Raw genomic sequence first — 14,132 nt, forward strand, 5'->3', positions numbered from 1 at the left:
CGGAGGCCTAGTGCAGTCCCTTCACTCCCCTGCTCCGGGGTTTCCTAGTGGGGCTGGCTTAAATGCTCTTGCAGGCACTCACAGCTTCTAGGACTCTATGGTTCTCTCAACTCCTCACATAACGCGAGAACAGAAGGTGGCAACTGAGAGGAAATCAAAATAGGAGAGTGCCTCACGCCAGGGGCCAGAAATGGCCTCCTTGGGATCCTGTTTTCCTCTCTTAGAGTAAGAGGACGAGCCTGCTGCCACACTATAAGTCTACCATAAAAAAGGATGTTTAACACAGCATCAAAATTAGCCAGTAGGCTTAGTTCTTGACTGTTACGGAAGCTTCTAAGTAGGTGGGATGCATGAGGAGAGCCTAGGGTTAGGAGGTCTTCAGGCCTGACCACAAGAGGATGACAAAGGGGGTAGATGGAAACCAGTCTGTGCTCCATCAGGGACCCTCACCTTCTGACCTTGAGAGGGAATGCCCCTGCAGATATTCACACCCCAAAAAGACAACACAGATTTTACTTTTTCATTTTAATTAAAAAGTAATCATCTCATCTTATTAACAACACAGAATTCCAAAGAGAAAAAAAAAAACACTCTATAACACAAACAGGTCAGAACGTAAAACGCTGCCACCTGGGGACCTTGAATTTTTGAAATCATTGTTTGCTCAGCCACTGGCAGGGACTCAGCTGAAGTCACTGCTCTTCCTCATCCCTGCCAGGGGCCCCTTGAGACTGATCCACAGGGCTCTAATGAGCACCATCCCTAGGGAGAGGGCAGCTTCCTTTGGCTCCATTTAGAGCAGCAGCCAGAAGTCCTCCCTCTAATAATTTCACTCTGGCTCAAAAGTTATGAACAGCCACCTGTAACAAGGACATGTCCAGCTACCAAAAGTCTGACATCAAAATGGTCCCTACCTCCTGCTGCTCAGAAAACAGAACAAGAGTCCAGATGAAAATAAGAGCCTGATTTCTGAGCCAAAAGCTCAATCACTTGGGGAAAAAAAAAGGGAGGGGGGTGTTCCCTGCCAGAGTCTCCAGCTGCCTTTTCAGAGCCTCCATGAAAACTAGCACTGGAGAGGAAGAGGCTGACAGAAATGTTAAGGGGGTGAGTGGTCAGGGTCCAGATTCACAGTTCCTATTGAACTGCTGGAGACTGGAGCTATTCGGTCCACTGGAGAAACTCCAATGAAATGGAGAGGAAAAAAAAAAAAAAAGAAAGAAAGAAAACCCTAAACCAACCACCCTGGATGATGCAGAAAAGTGCTTCCTTCTATGGCTGCCATGGACACTTCTCAACAACTCCAGAACAGTTCATTTATGAATCCTCAAGCAGGCCCCATAAACATGGGATGAGGAACGACAACGACAACACTGCTGGCCAAGCCAAGACCAAGCCCAGACCAAGCCCTCTGAAACCCCAAGCAGGAGTTACAGAACAGGGGCTTGAGCTCTGGTCGGCCTGCGCGAAGCTAGAAAACCTTGGTAAATTCAAAATGAATAAAGGCGGTGGCGACTGGCATGAAATGCCATTCTAAACTCAGCCGATTGTGCTTGGCTTCCTCCTGTCCCCCAACCTCCATATCCAGCAGACGGAGACCAGAGTAACCCATGACATATAAACTGAGACACCTATACTGCCCAAGTGACCCCAGAGATATTTATTTTCTACAAAACAAAAAACAAAAACAACAAAAAAAGATACACCCCCAAATGCAGTATAAACTCTGACTCTGGAAGGAATAAGCAACACAGCCTCAGGCAGAAGAGAGCAGGTGGTAGAAACATTCGATGTAGACCTGGAGAGGCGCAGAGAACATCCTCCAAATAACTATTTGAACGAAGTAGGTGGGAGGCCAGGGGATGAGGGGACTGGGGGTAGTTGAGAGATTAGCCTCAGTAATGCCTCTGGTAAGATCCCATTGGGGCCTGGGGCCGCCCCACCTGTGCTGTGGTTTGGTTAACCAGGTGGGAGAGAGCAGGGCCACTCTGGATCAGGGTGTCCAGAGCCTTCTGTACACTTGGATTGTCAAAGTTGATACCTGTGGAAGACACAGACCTCTGGCTAGCCATGTTGCTGGCAGGTGCCAGGCGACTGGAAGGCTGGCCAAAGAGCCCTTGGGAAGGAGCCCCAGGCCTGGGGCCCATGTTCCGAGCAGATCCCGCCTGTCCCAAAATGTTTGGAGGCTGATTGCCAGAGGCCTGTGATCTTTGCTGAGGCTGGCTGTTCACTGCTGTGGAAAAATTCTGGTTCTGGGTGTTTCCGGCAACGACTGAGGGAGATGCAGAGCTGCTATTGGCCACAACCGTGCCACTATTGAAGAGGCTGAGGATTTTGGCCTGAAGCTCTTGCTGGGAGGTGGGGGGTGCAGCTGGAGTGGGTGTAGCAGAGGGGAGCACTTGGCCGCTCTGGAGCGGTTGGGAGCTTGGCTGTGTCTTCAGCGAGGCACCCGAGGTCGCCCCGAGTGGTTGGCGGGAAATCGGGCCTAAAAGACAGAAGGAGGAGGTATCGGGTTGAAATACCCTCCGTGGGCAGGAGGCTTAGCAGCCAGGGAAGAACAACAATTACTGATCACATCAATCACATGATACACAGACTATAACATCAACTTCCCAAAGGGGCTACTTCATGGTATGTGCTGTCTCCAGAAAACAGCTTAATTGCCCCAGAGGACTACTTAAGGAAAAAAAGGGCATCCATCTCAGTTACCAGGTGGCCAGCAATCCTAGCCCACCCAACACCACATTAACTACAGGGAATGAAATTCACTTCCCAGATCTTAAGTTACCATTATATCAGCAAGGACAGCCCATGGGAGAACCCAGGGCATGAGCTCATTCCCCTTACCCACCCCAAAGAGCCTGGGCCTGCCACCCTCCCAACAGAGCCTGGGGGTTAGAGAAATGCAGAGTCAGAACTTCACCTCGGCCCTGCCACGTAGCTCACCAGGCAGAGAGTCGGTGCTGCTCCTCATAAGGCGCTCCTTCCGCTCTCGCAGGTAGTTGATGATCTTGTCAGTCTCCTCAGCAGTGAGGTACCTGTTGTCTGCTAGTAGGTTGATGAGGCTTTGGATGGCTGGAGGGTGCCCCCCACGCACTCCTTCATCGGGGCCCCCGCGCTCCCTTTCCTGCAGGATGGCCTCATCGGCCATCTTGGCTGCCTGTCTGGCAATCTCCTCACGTTCCTTCTCTCGACACTCGTTCTTGTAGCGCTCATAATTTCTGGCCACTAGCACCATGGCATCTGCCTGTGGCATGTTGCGATGCTCTGCAGGAGAGAATGACAGGACTTACTTTATCCCCTGACACACCTGAGTGCCTACCTGCTGGATTCTACCGGGCCTTTCCTAACCTCAAACCAGCAAGAAAACCATTTTGGTGACAAAAAGCTGTGGGATAGGGAGCAGAGAGGAAGGAGATGAAGGCTGGGAAGATAAGTGAATAGATTTCTTTGGTGGGGAACACACACCTTTCACAGAGCTGGTTCTTTGGGGGAATTCCTAGATCACAGACTTGTAGCAAAAATCAAAGAAACACGACCATCTCCCAGAGATTCAAAAAGACCACATAGGGAATAACCATGGGAGGCAGGCCGCAGGGTGCCAAAAAAGGCCTTCTGTAAAGCCTGCTCTCCACTGAGATGCTCAGCACAGAGCCAGCCTACTGTTTTTGAATTCATCAGTTCAAAGGTCATGGATTAAGATCAAATGTGACCCTAAATAACCTCCTCTCCTCAGCTGGGGGCAACATGACTTACAGGGTGGTAAGAAGTCTCAGAACTTTACATAAATGTCCTCACACATCTTGAGAACTACTCGAGAGACAAATGACCAAATGACCTAGTGGAGAACCTTACGTATTTTATGGTTATGGGTGCAACCCATCAGGTAAAGAGGTTCCGAGTGTGGTGGGAAAAGGTAAAAGTCTGCCCTGGAGGAGCAATGACCAGGGCATCAGTTGTCTGAGTCCCAACATTCTGAGTTGGGACTACTACTACTACTACTAAAAGCGACTTCAGGGAAGGGCTTCAAGGGCTTCCTGGGCCTCCTCCTTGCCCTTCTGCCCCTTCAACTCCTCTAATACACTTGTACACAGTATCCTCATCGCCTGTTGTATTCTCTGTCCCTTATCACGAAGTCTGGTGAAATCAAGGATTCTCTTGCGCTCAGTGCAGTGTGCGCCAGGGTGCGCATCTCTTCTCAAGTGACTTCATGTTGGTAGCTTGAAACAGGACAAAGTGGGAGCATTTACACCACAGAGATTAGCCAATGCTGTAAACCACACTGCTTCCTGATCCCTCCCCAGAACTAGTTGTTAAACATTTGCCAGTATCCTACTGTCTATACCTATGGGCTAAATATACGGTGTTCTATACAGTAGGCCCAGAACTGTCTCCACTGAAAGAATATCAGACTCAAGAAATGACCATGCAGGCTTCTCCAGTATGCTTCTAAAAGCGCCCTACCATATTTGAGTGACCTGCAAGTTATTTGCCCAAACCTGCTTCTTCTGAGTAAGGTATGAAAGAATTAATGGACTAGTGACTACCTCTGGAATTCTGATATACTTGGGCCTCCGTACCTTGTGGGGTTCCAAACATGATGTTGACTGTGCAGGAGCGGTGAATCTGGTGTTGCTGGGTGATGACAATAGCAAAAGGAGACCCACCCCTGCTAACATCCTCCAAGGCTTGTGACAGTGACACCTCTGTGTTGAGGAAGATCAAGTCCACTACCATGCCTAGGTCTCGTACCTTTCGCCCCACAGATTCAGCATAATCTCTGTAGAAACAAATAGGATCCAGGTGAGCACTCCCTGACCAGCTCCCAATCTGTACACTGCTGCACCTCAGCCAGGAGTGTGCTCCTATCACGAGTTCAAATCTTAGCATATCCAGTGTCTCCCTAGTGTCCACTTCAGGATCCAAGAATCTAGACCAATTCCTTCTTTTACACTAGTCCAGAGTGGTTATGACTAGCTAAGAAAGGTCACACACAAGTTGCCAACAGCACAGTACTTAGTACCCAGGTCCTTCTCTTGGTCCTGTAGTCCAGTGGTCCTTCCTTAAACACCATCCTCCTGCCTAAGACTTGTAACATGTATCTGTCTTTGGGGTGGCTGCATAATATAATGGAAAAAGACATGGGCTTTAATGCTAGAAAGAGAAGTCTGGATCCCAGCCTTAGTGTTTACTTGTGAAGATTTAAGCAAATCCTTTAACCTCTTATGAAACTGTTTCTTTACCAATAAAACCAGAACAATATGGCTCAGTTCCTGTCATTCCCTTGACCTTCTCTCCAATCTAAATTAGATCCTTGATGTATTTCTTCTCTGAGGGCTCATCACCAATACATCCATTTTTGTCATCTGCCTGACGAGGGTGTAAGCTCCACAACAGGAAGGGGCCCTGTGCATGCTTACCATCACAGCCCCAGTACCTAGATTCGTCATACATATGGGAAATGAGCTGAATGAATATATATGTGACGGGAGGAGTGTAAAGATTAAAAATAATTTAAGTAAAGCACCAGCAAAGGGGTAGAAGAGTAGGTGCTCAGAAAATGACAGCTATTATCATGTGTCGAGAACAAAAAAAAGCCATCTATAGTTAAAGCGGTATCTATCTCTGACAAGGCAGCCCAGAGCCTGGAGGTTCTTCCTGCCGCTTGGTGTCCCAACACCTATTTCCCTAGTCTCTGCCTTGAAATTAGCTCTTTAACCCCAAACTGCTAGAAAACACATGAAGTTATTTACTAACCACCTGGGGAAAGGGAAGATAGCTAGTGCCAAGCTGCAAGTTGCTATGCTTCCTTCTGCCTCTCCGCTCAGTCTCTTTAGGAAATAATGTGAAAAAGAGGTGTGCAGAGAGGTACTGTAAACTCTGGACTGGCTAGAAGGGTCTCCTAACAGTTCTGCAAGATCATGGCACTACACAAAGAAGGCTTGGTTGACAAATGCAGAGACATGTGCCTCCCAAAGCACTGGGGATTCGGGTTTTTCCATCAAGGGAGCATCTATTGCTTTGCATGACCAACATATATTCTCTCTTCAATATTCCTTTGGGAAAGCACCCTTCTCCTACCCTGTCCACATGATTCCATAGGCCCAACTGCACCTTTAGCTCTAGGAATGGGTACATGACCTAGCCCTGGCCAATCAAGGCATCCCAGCACTGCTGGTTCAAGGATGGGAGAGTGAACTAGGTCAGTCCAGTGAGAAACAGTTCCAGGCCTTTAGGTGGAAGCACTGGGAAAGAGAAGCTTCTGCTAAGATAAATGTCTAGGATCAGTGCCCTTCTGCCTTTTAAGGTAGAAAGCTTGTCCGAGAATGAAGGTGACTCAGAGACCAAGTCTTGATGACATGGTTTGAGACCCTGGATGTGGCCATATCTGAAGCTCCCAGTCAAGCAAACTAAAATTTCGCTTTGGGGCCAGAGCCAGTTTGTAATGGGTTTTCTGTTAAGCTATAAATGACATAACTCTGGGTGAACACAGGAGAGCAATGCTAGAATACACAGCCCAAATTCAGTGGGTACAACTGCCAAAGGAAGTTTTAATTTCTCTTCTAACCTTTCTCCTTACGCAGGAGAAATAGCCAAAGGATTCTTACTTAGTCTGCTTGTTGACCACAATCACAGAACAATCAACAGGCCTCTCAGCATCAAAACGTCTCTGGATTTCCTCAAAATATTGACGATAAAGTTCTTCTCTACGTCGTTCCTCACGTTTCAAACGCTCTGTAAGAAACCAACAAGGAAAACTGAAATATGGACTGTTCCTTTCTATAAAAATAAGTTACAGGGCACCTGGGTGGGTCAGTGGTTGAGCATCTGCCTTTGGCTCAGGTCATGATCCCAGGGTGCTGGAATTGAATCCCCCATCGGGCTCCCCAGAGGGAGTCTGCTTCTCCCTCTGCCTATGTCTCTGCCTCTCTGTGTCTTGTATGAATAAATAAATAAAATCTTAAAAAAAAAACCCCAAAACAGCATTATTAAAAAAAAAAAAAAATAAGTTATAGGCCTTATTGTGAATCCTGAACTATTTGTAGGCCAAGATCATAACATACACATTCTCTCTAAATTATTCTTCAGGACTTTCTAAAAATAGTTTGCATTTTGATGATTTACTTTTAAGCTGAATGATCCCTACACACTATAGCAGGCTATTTGTATTTCTTTTTCATGGAATGCTCCACCAAGTCATTAGTCCCTTTCCAGTTGGTTATTCATTTCCTGTTTCATTTATCAAGTGTTCTACCAGTAACAGAAATAAACTGCTGCTTTACCTTTTGCACGAGATTGACTTTCTGGGCCTGGAGGGCCTCGTCCATCAAAGCTATCTCTGTAGCGGTCAAAGTAAGCATCGTCCTTCCTCCTGCAATAGTCATCCATTCGCAGGTATCGGTCATAAGAGCTTTCTCTCCTGAAAAGTGGAAGAAATGCTCACAAAGTTAAAACTCACCTATGCTGTAAAACTCAGATACAGAATTCTTCAACACCCAGTCCCCTGTAAGGAAGCGACACAGTAAGGCAGGGCATATAGATTAGACAAACAAGGTCTGTGTCTGAAATTCACCACTTATCAGCTCTGTGGCTGTGACTGTGTTAACAGTCATTGCAAAATGACTGGGGTGGGGGGGGGTCGGGATGTACAAAAAGCTCTCAGAATAGTCCCTGGATTAAAGTAAATGCAAAGTAACTGACAATAACTATGGATATTAATTTTGATGTTTCTCCATCCCTCTTGCCTAAAAACCTAAAAGTGTTTTTTAAAAACTATGGTTTAAAATACATATATAAATAGTATTTCAAAGAAACACAAAGTTCTCATCACCCTGAGCAGAACACTCAGAACAGAAACTCTATACCCATTAAGCAGTAACTCTTCACTTCCCATCCCTGTAACTGCTAATCTATTTTCTGTCTATGAATTTGCTTTCTCTAGATATTTCATGTCAGTGGACTCCTACAACATTTGTTCTTTTGTCTGGATTATTTCATTTAGCATTATGTTTTCAAGATCATCCTTATTGTAGCAGGTGTCAGAATTACCTTCCATTTTACAGTATTCCACTGTATGGATATATCAATTCATCTCTTGGTGGACATTCAGGTTTTGTCCACCTTCAGCTACTGTGAAGAGTGCTGCTATGCACATTTACATACAAGTAATTGTTTGAGTACCTCTTTTGGATATATACCTAGGAGTGGAATTGATGGGTCAGAGTAATTCTGCTGTATTTGATTTTTTGAGGAATCTCCCACCAACTGTTCTTCATAGCAGCCACACTATTTATATGCCCACCAGCAACGTATGGAGGGTTCTATTTCTCCACGCCTTGTCAATACTTGTTATTGCTTGTTATTTGCTGTTGCTTTCCTTAATAGATGATTATAGTCATCCTAGTAGGTGTGAAGTGGTAACTCACTGTGGCTTTGACAATGCATTTCCCTGTTGACTAATGATGTTGAGCCTCTTTTCACAGACCTGCTGGCCACGTGTGTATCTTCCCTGTGTTTGTGCACTGCGAAAACGATTTGTGCTTTTTTCCCATCTATACAATGCTGCCTTTCATAGGTCACATGAAGAGATCCAGATTCATTCACTAAGCATAATTCATCAAACATTCACACATTTAGCAAATATTTATTGAGTAGCACATCTGCCACTTGCTAGACATTAGAAAAATAAGGCTGATAAAGTCGCTGCCCTCACAGAGCCTTCAATTAGTTCAGCAGAACACCCATAAAAAAGACTTACAAAAAAAAAAAAACAACAACAGAAATCCAAGCAGATGGCTGTATATGTACCTGTACATGGGCTCTCGGGAGTCTCTCATATCTCTGTATCTGTCGTACATGGGATCCCGGTGATCTCGAAAATCCCTAGAGTCTCTTAGATCACGAAAGTCTCTAAGGTCCCTCATGTCCCGAGCATCCCGCATACTTCTGCTGTCTCTGTGATCCCGAATGTCTCTGCTATCTCTGTGGTCCCGCAAGTCTCGCGGATCTCGCATGGCTCTGCTATCCCGGGCATCCCGGCCATTTCTGCCATCCCTGGGCTCTCTCCTTGGACTTCCTCGGATTGGGGATCTATCACGTCGTGTATCTCGACCGTCTCCAAAACCATATGGATCTCTGTGGGAGGTAGCAAGAAGGAGCTAAGACAAAGAAATTGAAGGTAGCCAACCCTTCAGCTCTTTATTGGAGGAAGCCCCCACCCTATCCAAGCATTTTTCTCTAAAACACGGCAGCCAAACAGTGAGAACATGACTAAAATTTGAAGACAGTCACCCAACTGGTCAGCAAATAAAGACTAGTAGGTTCCAGGATCTCAAAGGATTAGGACATCAAAAGAATAATGTATGACTCAAAGCCAAAGATTCTGGCAGGGGTCACAGTATTTGTCAGGTATCAGGGAGTAATTCAGTATTCCTTACACATGTCATGCTATCATCTCAATCTCCAGGTTTTCAAAGTGGAAGCATCTTCCCCCTAGAACCTGCTTTTCCCCACCAGACATGTTTGAAAGAGATTCTAAAAGGGGTGAAAGTTGGAGGGACATATGAAGACTCATGAAGAAAAAAAGGAGCAAATGCACAATCTCATACAAAGTAACAGTGATCAAAGTAGTTGTTCCTGAAGTACAGAAAACGTCATTTAAAATATTGAGCAGGATAATCAAATTAAGGGGGGATAAAAAGCACAACATGACACACGCAATAAAGTATAAAGACATTCAGCTTTTCTGTCTTCACAACGTAGTTACTGAGTAGTGGTCTCTCTCAATCTGAATTTAATGCAGAACCCAGTTCCTTTTCATTAATTTTTTTTTTAACTGTGAAGTCACAAATATGTTTGGGCCACTCCCATTCAATATTCCTCGTAAGACATCCCACCCCACCAGAAACTCAGTCTCAAAATGTCTAAAATTCTTATTCGGGGTGCCTGGGTGGCTCAGTAGGTTAAGCATCTTAGGCTCAGGTCATGATCTCACAGTCCTGGGATTGAGCCCCACATCAGGCTCCCTGCTCAGTGGGGAGTCTGCTTCACCCTCTCCCTCTGCCCTTCCTGCTCGTGTTCTCTCTCTCAAATGAATAGTCTTTAAAACAAAAACAAAGAAACTTCTTATTCAACCCACTTCTTAGTCCCATTCCCAAATTTTTCACTTCTGCCGAAAATCATCTTTCTAGTTAACCAAGGCTTATGTTCTTGAAAGTCAATGTTGAAATGTTGATTCTTCCTTTCTTTTCCCCATTTAGTCAGTAGAATCCTTGTCACTTTTCCTTTTCATTCCCTCTGGATTCACAAGTATAACCCAAACCCTTATTTTTATGCTTGATACCAAGTTTCCAAAAAACAAAAACCCAAACCCAAAACCAATCTTCCAAATTTCAAGTCATTCAACACATAAATACCAGATTAACCATCCCAATCTCCACCTGTTACCAATTGCAGCTTGACAATCATACTTCTAGATACCCCTCCCTAACAAATCTGGACCCTTCCCTACTATTGTTCTCTCATTTCCTGATTCAACCTTCTCAGTTTTGTTCTAATGATTTAACTCACATGATCCTATCTGCTTCAGGATTTCTATTCATATAGTTTTCCAACTTGTAATATTTTTCCTGTGCCTTCCTCTCAGGCAAGATCATGTCTCAAATCTTCCAAGAATCTCTAATCTCCCTAATAACTGCTGATTTTTCCTGCTGCTCAACTCTTAGAGCACTTACTATTTCTATTACTCATCTCTGATATTTACCTTTTCACAATGTCTTCTTGTTTGACCTATTTAAGGATCAGCACCTGCATAAAATTTGCCCTTAAACTCCTGGACTTTCCCAACAAACATGCTCCTCCTCCAGTCATTTCCATCTCAGTAAATGGCACACCCACCTACTCAGTTGCTCAAGTCAGGGAACCGAATGTCATTCTTTCTGAAGCCCCATCCGCTCTTCCAATCACATTTGCAAGTTCTGTTCATTCTTTCTCTGAAACTGATTATCAATTCTGTCCACATTTCTTGACATCCATTAGCAATGCTGCAGGCCAATCCATAATGACCTCTCTCTCTAAAACCACAGCCAAGAGACTTCTACCATGGTGAAAGATTTCCCCATTTCTGCTCTTGCTCCTTTTCTAATCTTTCTCCAAATTATTCTAAAGTGATTTTTCAAATATATAAAGACCCTTCACTGGTTTCCCACAGTATTGAGAATTAAATCCAAAATCTCTGGTAAGAAACTTGGCTGTCTTCTCAAACCTCATCCCCTCCAGTCCCAAGTTTACCATTATCTAGCCATGCTGGCCTTTCACCTGTAACTAGTCACGGTTTTTCCTGATGCCTCTACTTGGGCAGCAAGAACAGATCTGTACACATTCTCTAAGTCTCAGCATAGAGTATGTGTCTCTTACTCCTGATTCTAAGAGTCTAAAAGTTTATTTTCTGCCCTTAAATCCCGGCCACACTTTCTCATAGCACTGTTTTTACTTGTCATTCGTCACAATTTGACATATCTATTTACGTGTGTAACGGCTGTCTGCTCTACTAGACTGCGAGTCCACGAGGACAAGGATTGTCAATCTGACTCTCCACTATCAACCCACTATGTAAGTTTATAATGTCTGGCATGCAGCAGATGCCCCATGACTTATGTTGAATGAATTTTGCTCCTGTACATATTTCTATCACTGCACTTATCACACAGTTCTGTAATTATCTGTTTACATGGCTTCTCTACTAAAGAGTAAGCTTTCTTGAAGTCTTTGGATCTCTAGGACAACAGAATGGAGTTCAATAAATGTTTAAATTGTGAGCAGGCATCATTATTTGATTTATACTTTTGTCATCTGCCATGATTACATATATTAGGCAGCCATCATGATGCCATCAAGCTTGGTCGAAAGCCTCAATTTCACTTCATCCACATGGGCACAGCAAAAATAATTCAAACGCCAATTTTGGATCTATGAAAAGTTCTTGTACATATTTTAAGGCTCATAAGTACTCTTGATTTGTGGGAACAAACATATGGGAGACCAGGGAGTTTAGTACGTAATGTGGGAAAACATTTAGGATCCTATGGGAAGGGATAACTGTAAATATTTTTGGATTAATGATCAGCAGATAAACCTGACTTGGGGAGCAGTCAGAAGTAGTCATTAGAAGTAGAATCAGATTTCAAGTGTTCTTGGCAATCAGGGATGAGATATAACATGAACCTAACAGACCAAAGACCACACACAAAGTCTTTCGTGGTGGAAATGAGGGGTGCGGATATAGATAAGAACACGGAGTCACAGCACATTATTCACAGCCTTAGGATAATTAAAAATGCCATACTGCTCTCATTCTTTTGAATCCACTGAAATACCTTACTTACCTGTCAGAGTCCATCCCTGGAGGCTGACCACAACCCTAGATTCCCAAAGTCTCAGTTCATGCTTCTAGTGCGGGAAGGCAAGCACTCCCTTTCCCTCAATGAATCTAAGTCCATGTGCAACAAAACTAATTCCCCCTCAATTGCCTTCTGAGTAAAATGTAGAAAAGATGATATTCACATGGGGGAGAGAACCAAAGGAATGGTGGAAGTAGGAACAGAAAAGATAATAATATGAAAAGGCATAGCTTTTCTCCTTTCTCCAAAAGAGGAGCAGTATAGCAGAAGCTGTTCTTCTAGAGACAAAAACAAAAAACCTTTTGGGGTCACTTTAGGACCCAAACAAAGAATTCCCCAGAACAAAAGCGCTCCTGCTGCTGGCCCCAACATCTTTCTCAAAACAAGAACCAGCTAATAAAAGGGAGGTACAGGGTGCAGGATTCAGAGTGCCGCAAAGATGAAGCCTCTGAATGAGATGCTTGACCTTAGACAACAAGTGGGTTATAAAAAGCAAGTTTCTGGAGAATAGGTTCACAATCTCATCTCACGGCACCAGAGGTTTTTACTGGACACCAAATGCAGTGTACCCTCAGGTACCAGGTCACTAGAGGCTAAAAAGAAACTGAACCTTTAAACTGAACCAGTTACATAAATTTCAGCACCAGGGTCCACAAACTGAAGGCAGATGACAAACACTACTAAAGTAGTTATAAATTTCTCATCTATTCAGTTGAGGGAGAAAAGCCAAATGCTCTTTGCCTTGAGAGAAATACAGTCATATCATTTGGAAACATTTGAGAGGTAAGAGAAGAAGGGTAAAAGGAAAAGCCATGGCTCAGATGGTTAAGTGACATGCTTCTGGTAGAAATGCTTTTCTTCCTGGGACTAAAGAGGTATGCAGAGCACCAGGTATTTGAGAGCCTAAAGAGTAAGAAATGACAGATGATCATCTTGGAAGACTGTGATGGACTTTGAACTTCTTTTCCTCCAGAGACTGAAACCACAAGCCCAGGATGGTGTCCTTTGGCCTTGGTTCTACAGAATGTCATGGAGGAGGGCCTCTGTCCTTTTTGTCGGCGTCTCCTTTCTGTTCACTGGAATATTTTCTTTGGGCGGGCCGGTTTTTCTTTTTTTGCTCCTGAAAAAAAATTCTTCAATAGTTCTTGGTACTTCTGTTCTGTCAGATACCATCCACAAATATCATTATCTAAATAGCTGGCTGCTGTGTGATGTTGATCCCCCACCACAATGGCTCCATGCTACTGTGAGAAATGGAAACAATAGACCTGTGCAGTATTTTGCCATTAGGTGCTGGTAGGATATGGGGTGCAATGAGATATCACACCTCACAGATCCAAGTTTTCTAAGTGTCCATGTTTCTCCCTAGGAAGCATGCTGATGATTTTCTTAAGCACAAATAGAAAAGTTTTCCGTTGGTAGAGGTGGCACTTGCTGAGAACTGAGTGCAGAGGTGATCGCAGCCTGGAATCGTAACTTGCGAGGCCCACCTAGAGCTAGTGTTGTCTCATACCCAAGGAGCAATTGGTTGTCAAAGGAATGAGCATTGTAGAGCAGATAGAATTCATCTTGAGCCACATAAGAAATTTGTCTATAGCTAGGATTTCTGATGAGCCAATCCCCGATGACTTTCACCAAAAGAGGCACCAAGCTTAACATCCTTAACACATGGGGAAAATTCTCTGCAGAGCTTTTGATGTAGACAAATTGGTTCTATTTGCTCTTTTTTAATGTCAG

General features: G+C 44.3%; 1 protein-coding gene across 3 annotated transcripts in view; it reads right to left on the reverse strand.

Annotated features, from left to right (window-relative positions):
• Positions 1–510: 510 nt before the first annotated feature.
• The window catches only part of NCOA5 (nuclear receptor coactivator 5), a 29,007-nt gene continuing 15,385 nt past the window's right edge, over positions 511–14,132 (reverse strand). For 2 of the 3 annotated variants that reach the window (XM_072801283.1, XM_072801285.1), the window contains 6 exons: positions 8,806–9,132; positions 7,281–7,417; positions 6,606–6,732; positions 4,578–4,777; positions 2,944–3,264; positions 511–2,482 (listed from right to left, as the gene is read on the reverse strand). In XM_072801283.1, the coding sequence (XP_072657384.1) occupies positions 1,893–2,482; positions 2,944–3,264; positions 4,578–4,777; positions 6,606–6,732; positions 7,281–7,417; positions 8,806–9,132 (1,702 nt within the window). In that variant the 3' untranslated portion in view covers positions 511–1,892. Of the gene's footprint in view, positions 2,483–2,920; positions 3,265–4,577; positions 4,778–6,605; positions 6,733–7,280; positions 7,418–8,805; positions 9,133–14,132 lie in introns of all 3 variants that reach the window. The other variant, XM_072801286.1, reaches the window with a different exon arrangement.

The sequence above is a fragment of the Canis lupus genome, chromosome 26 (genome assembly GCF_048164855.1).
Source record: "Canis lupus baileyi chromosome 26, mCanLup2.hap1, whole genome shotgun sequence".
Taxonomy (NCBI): Eukaryota; Metazoa; Chordata; class Mammalia; order Carnivora; family Canidae; genus Canis; species Canis lupus.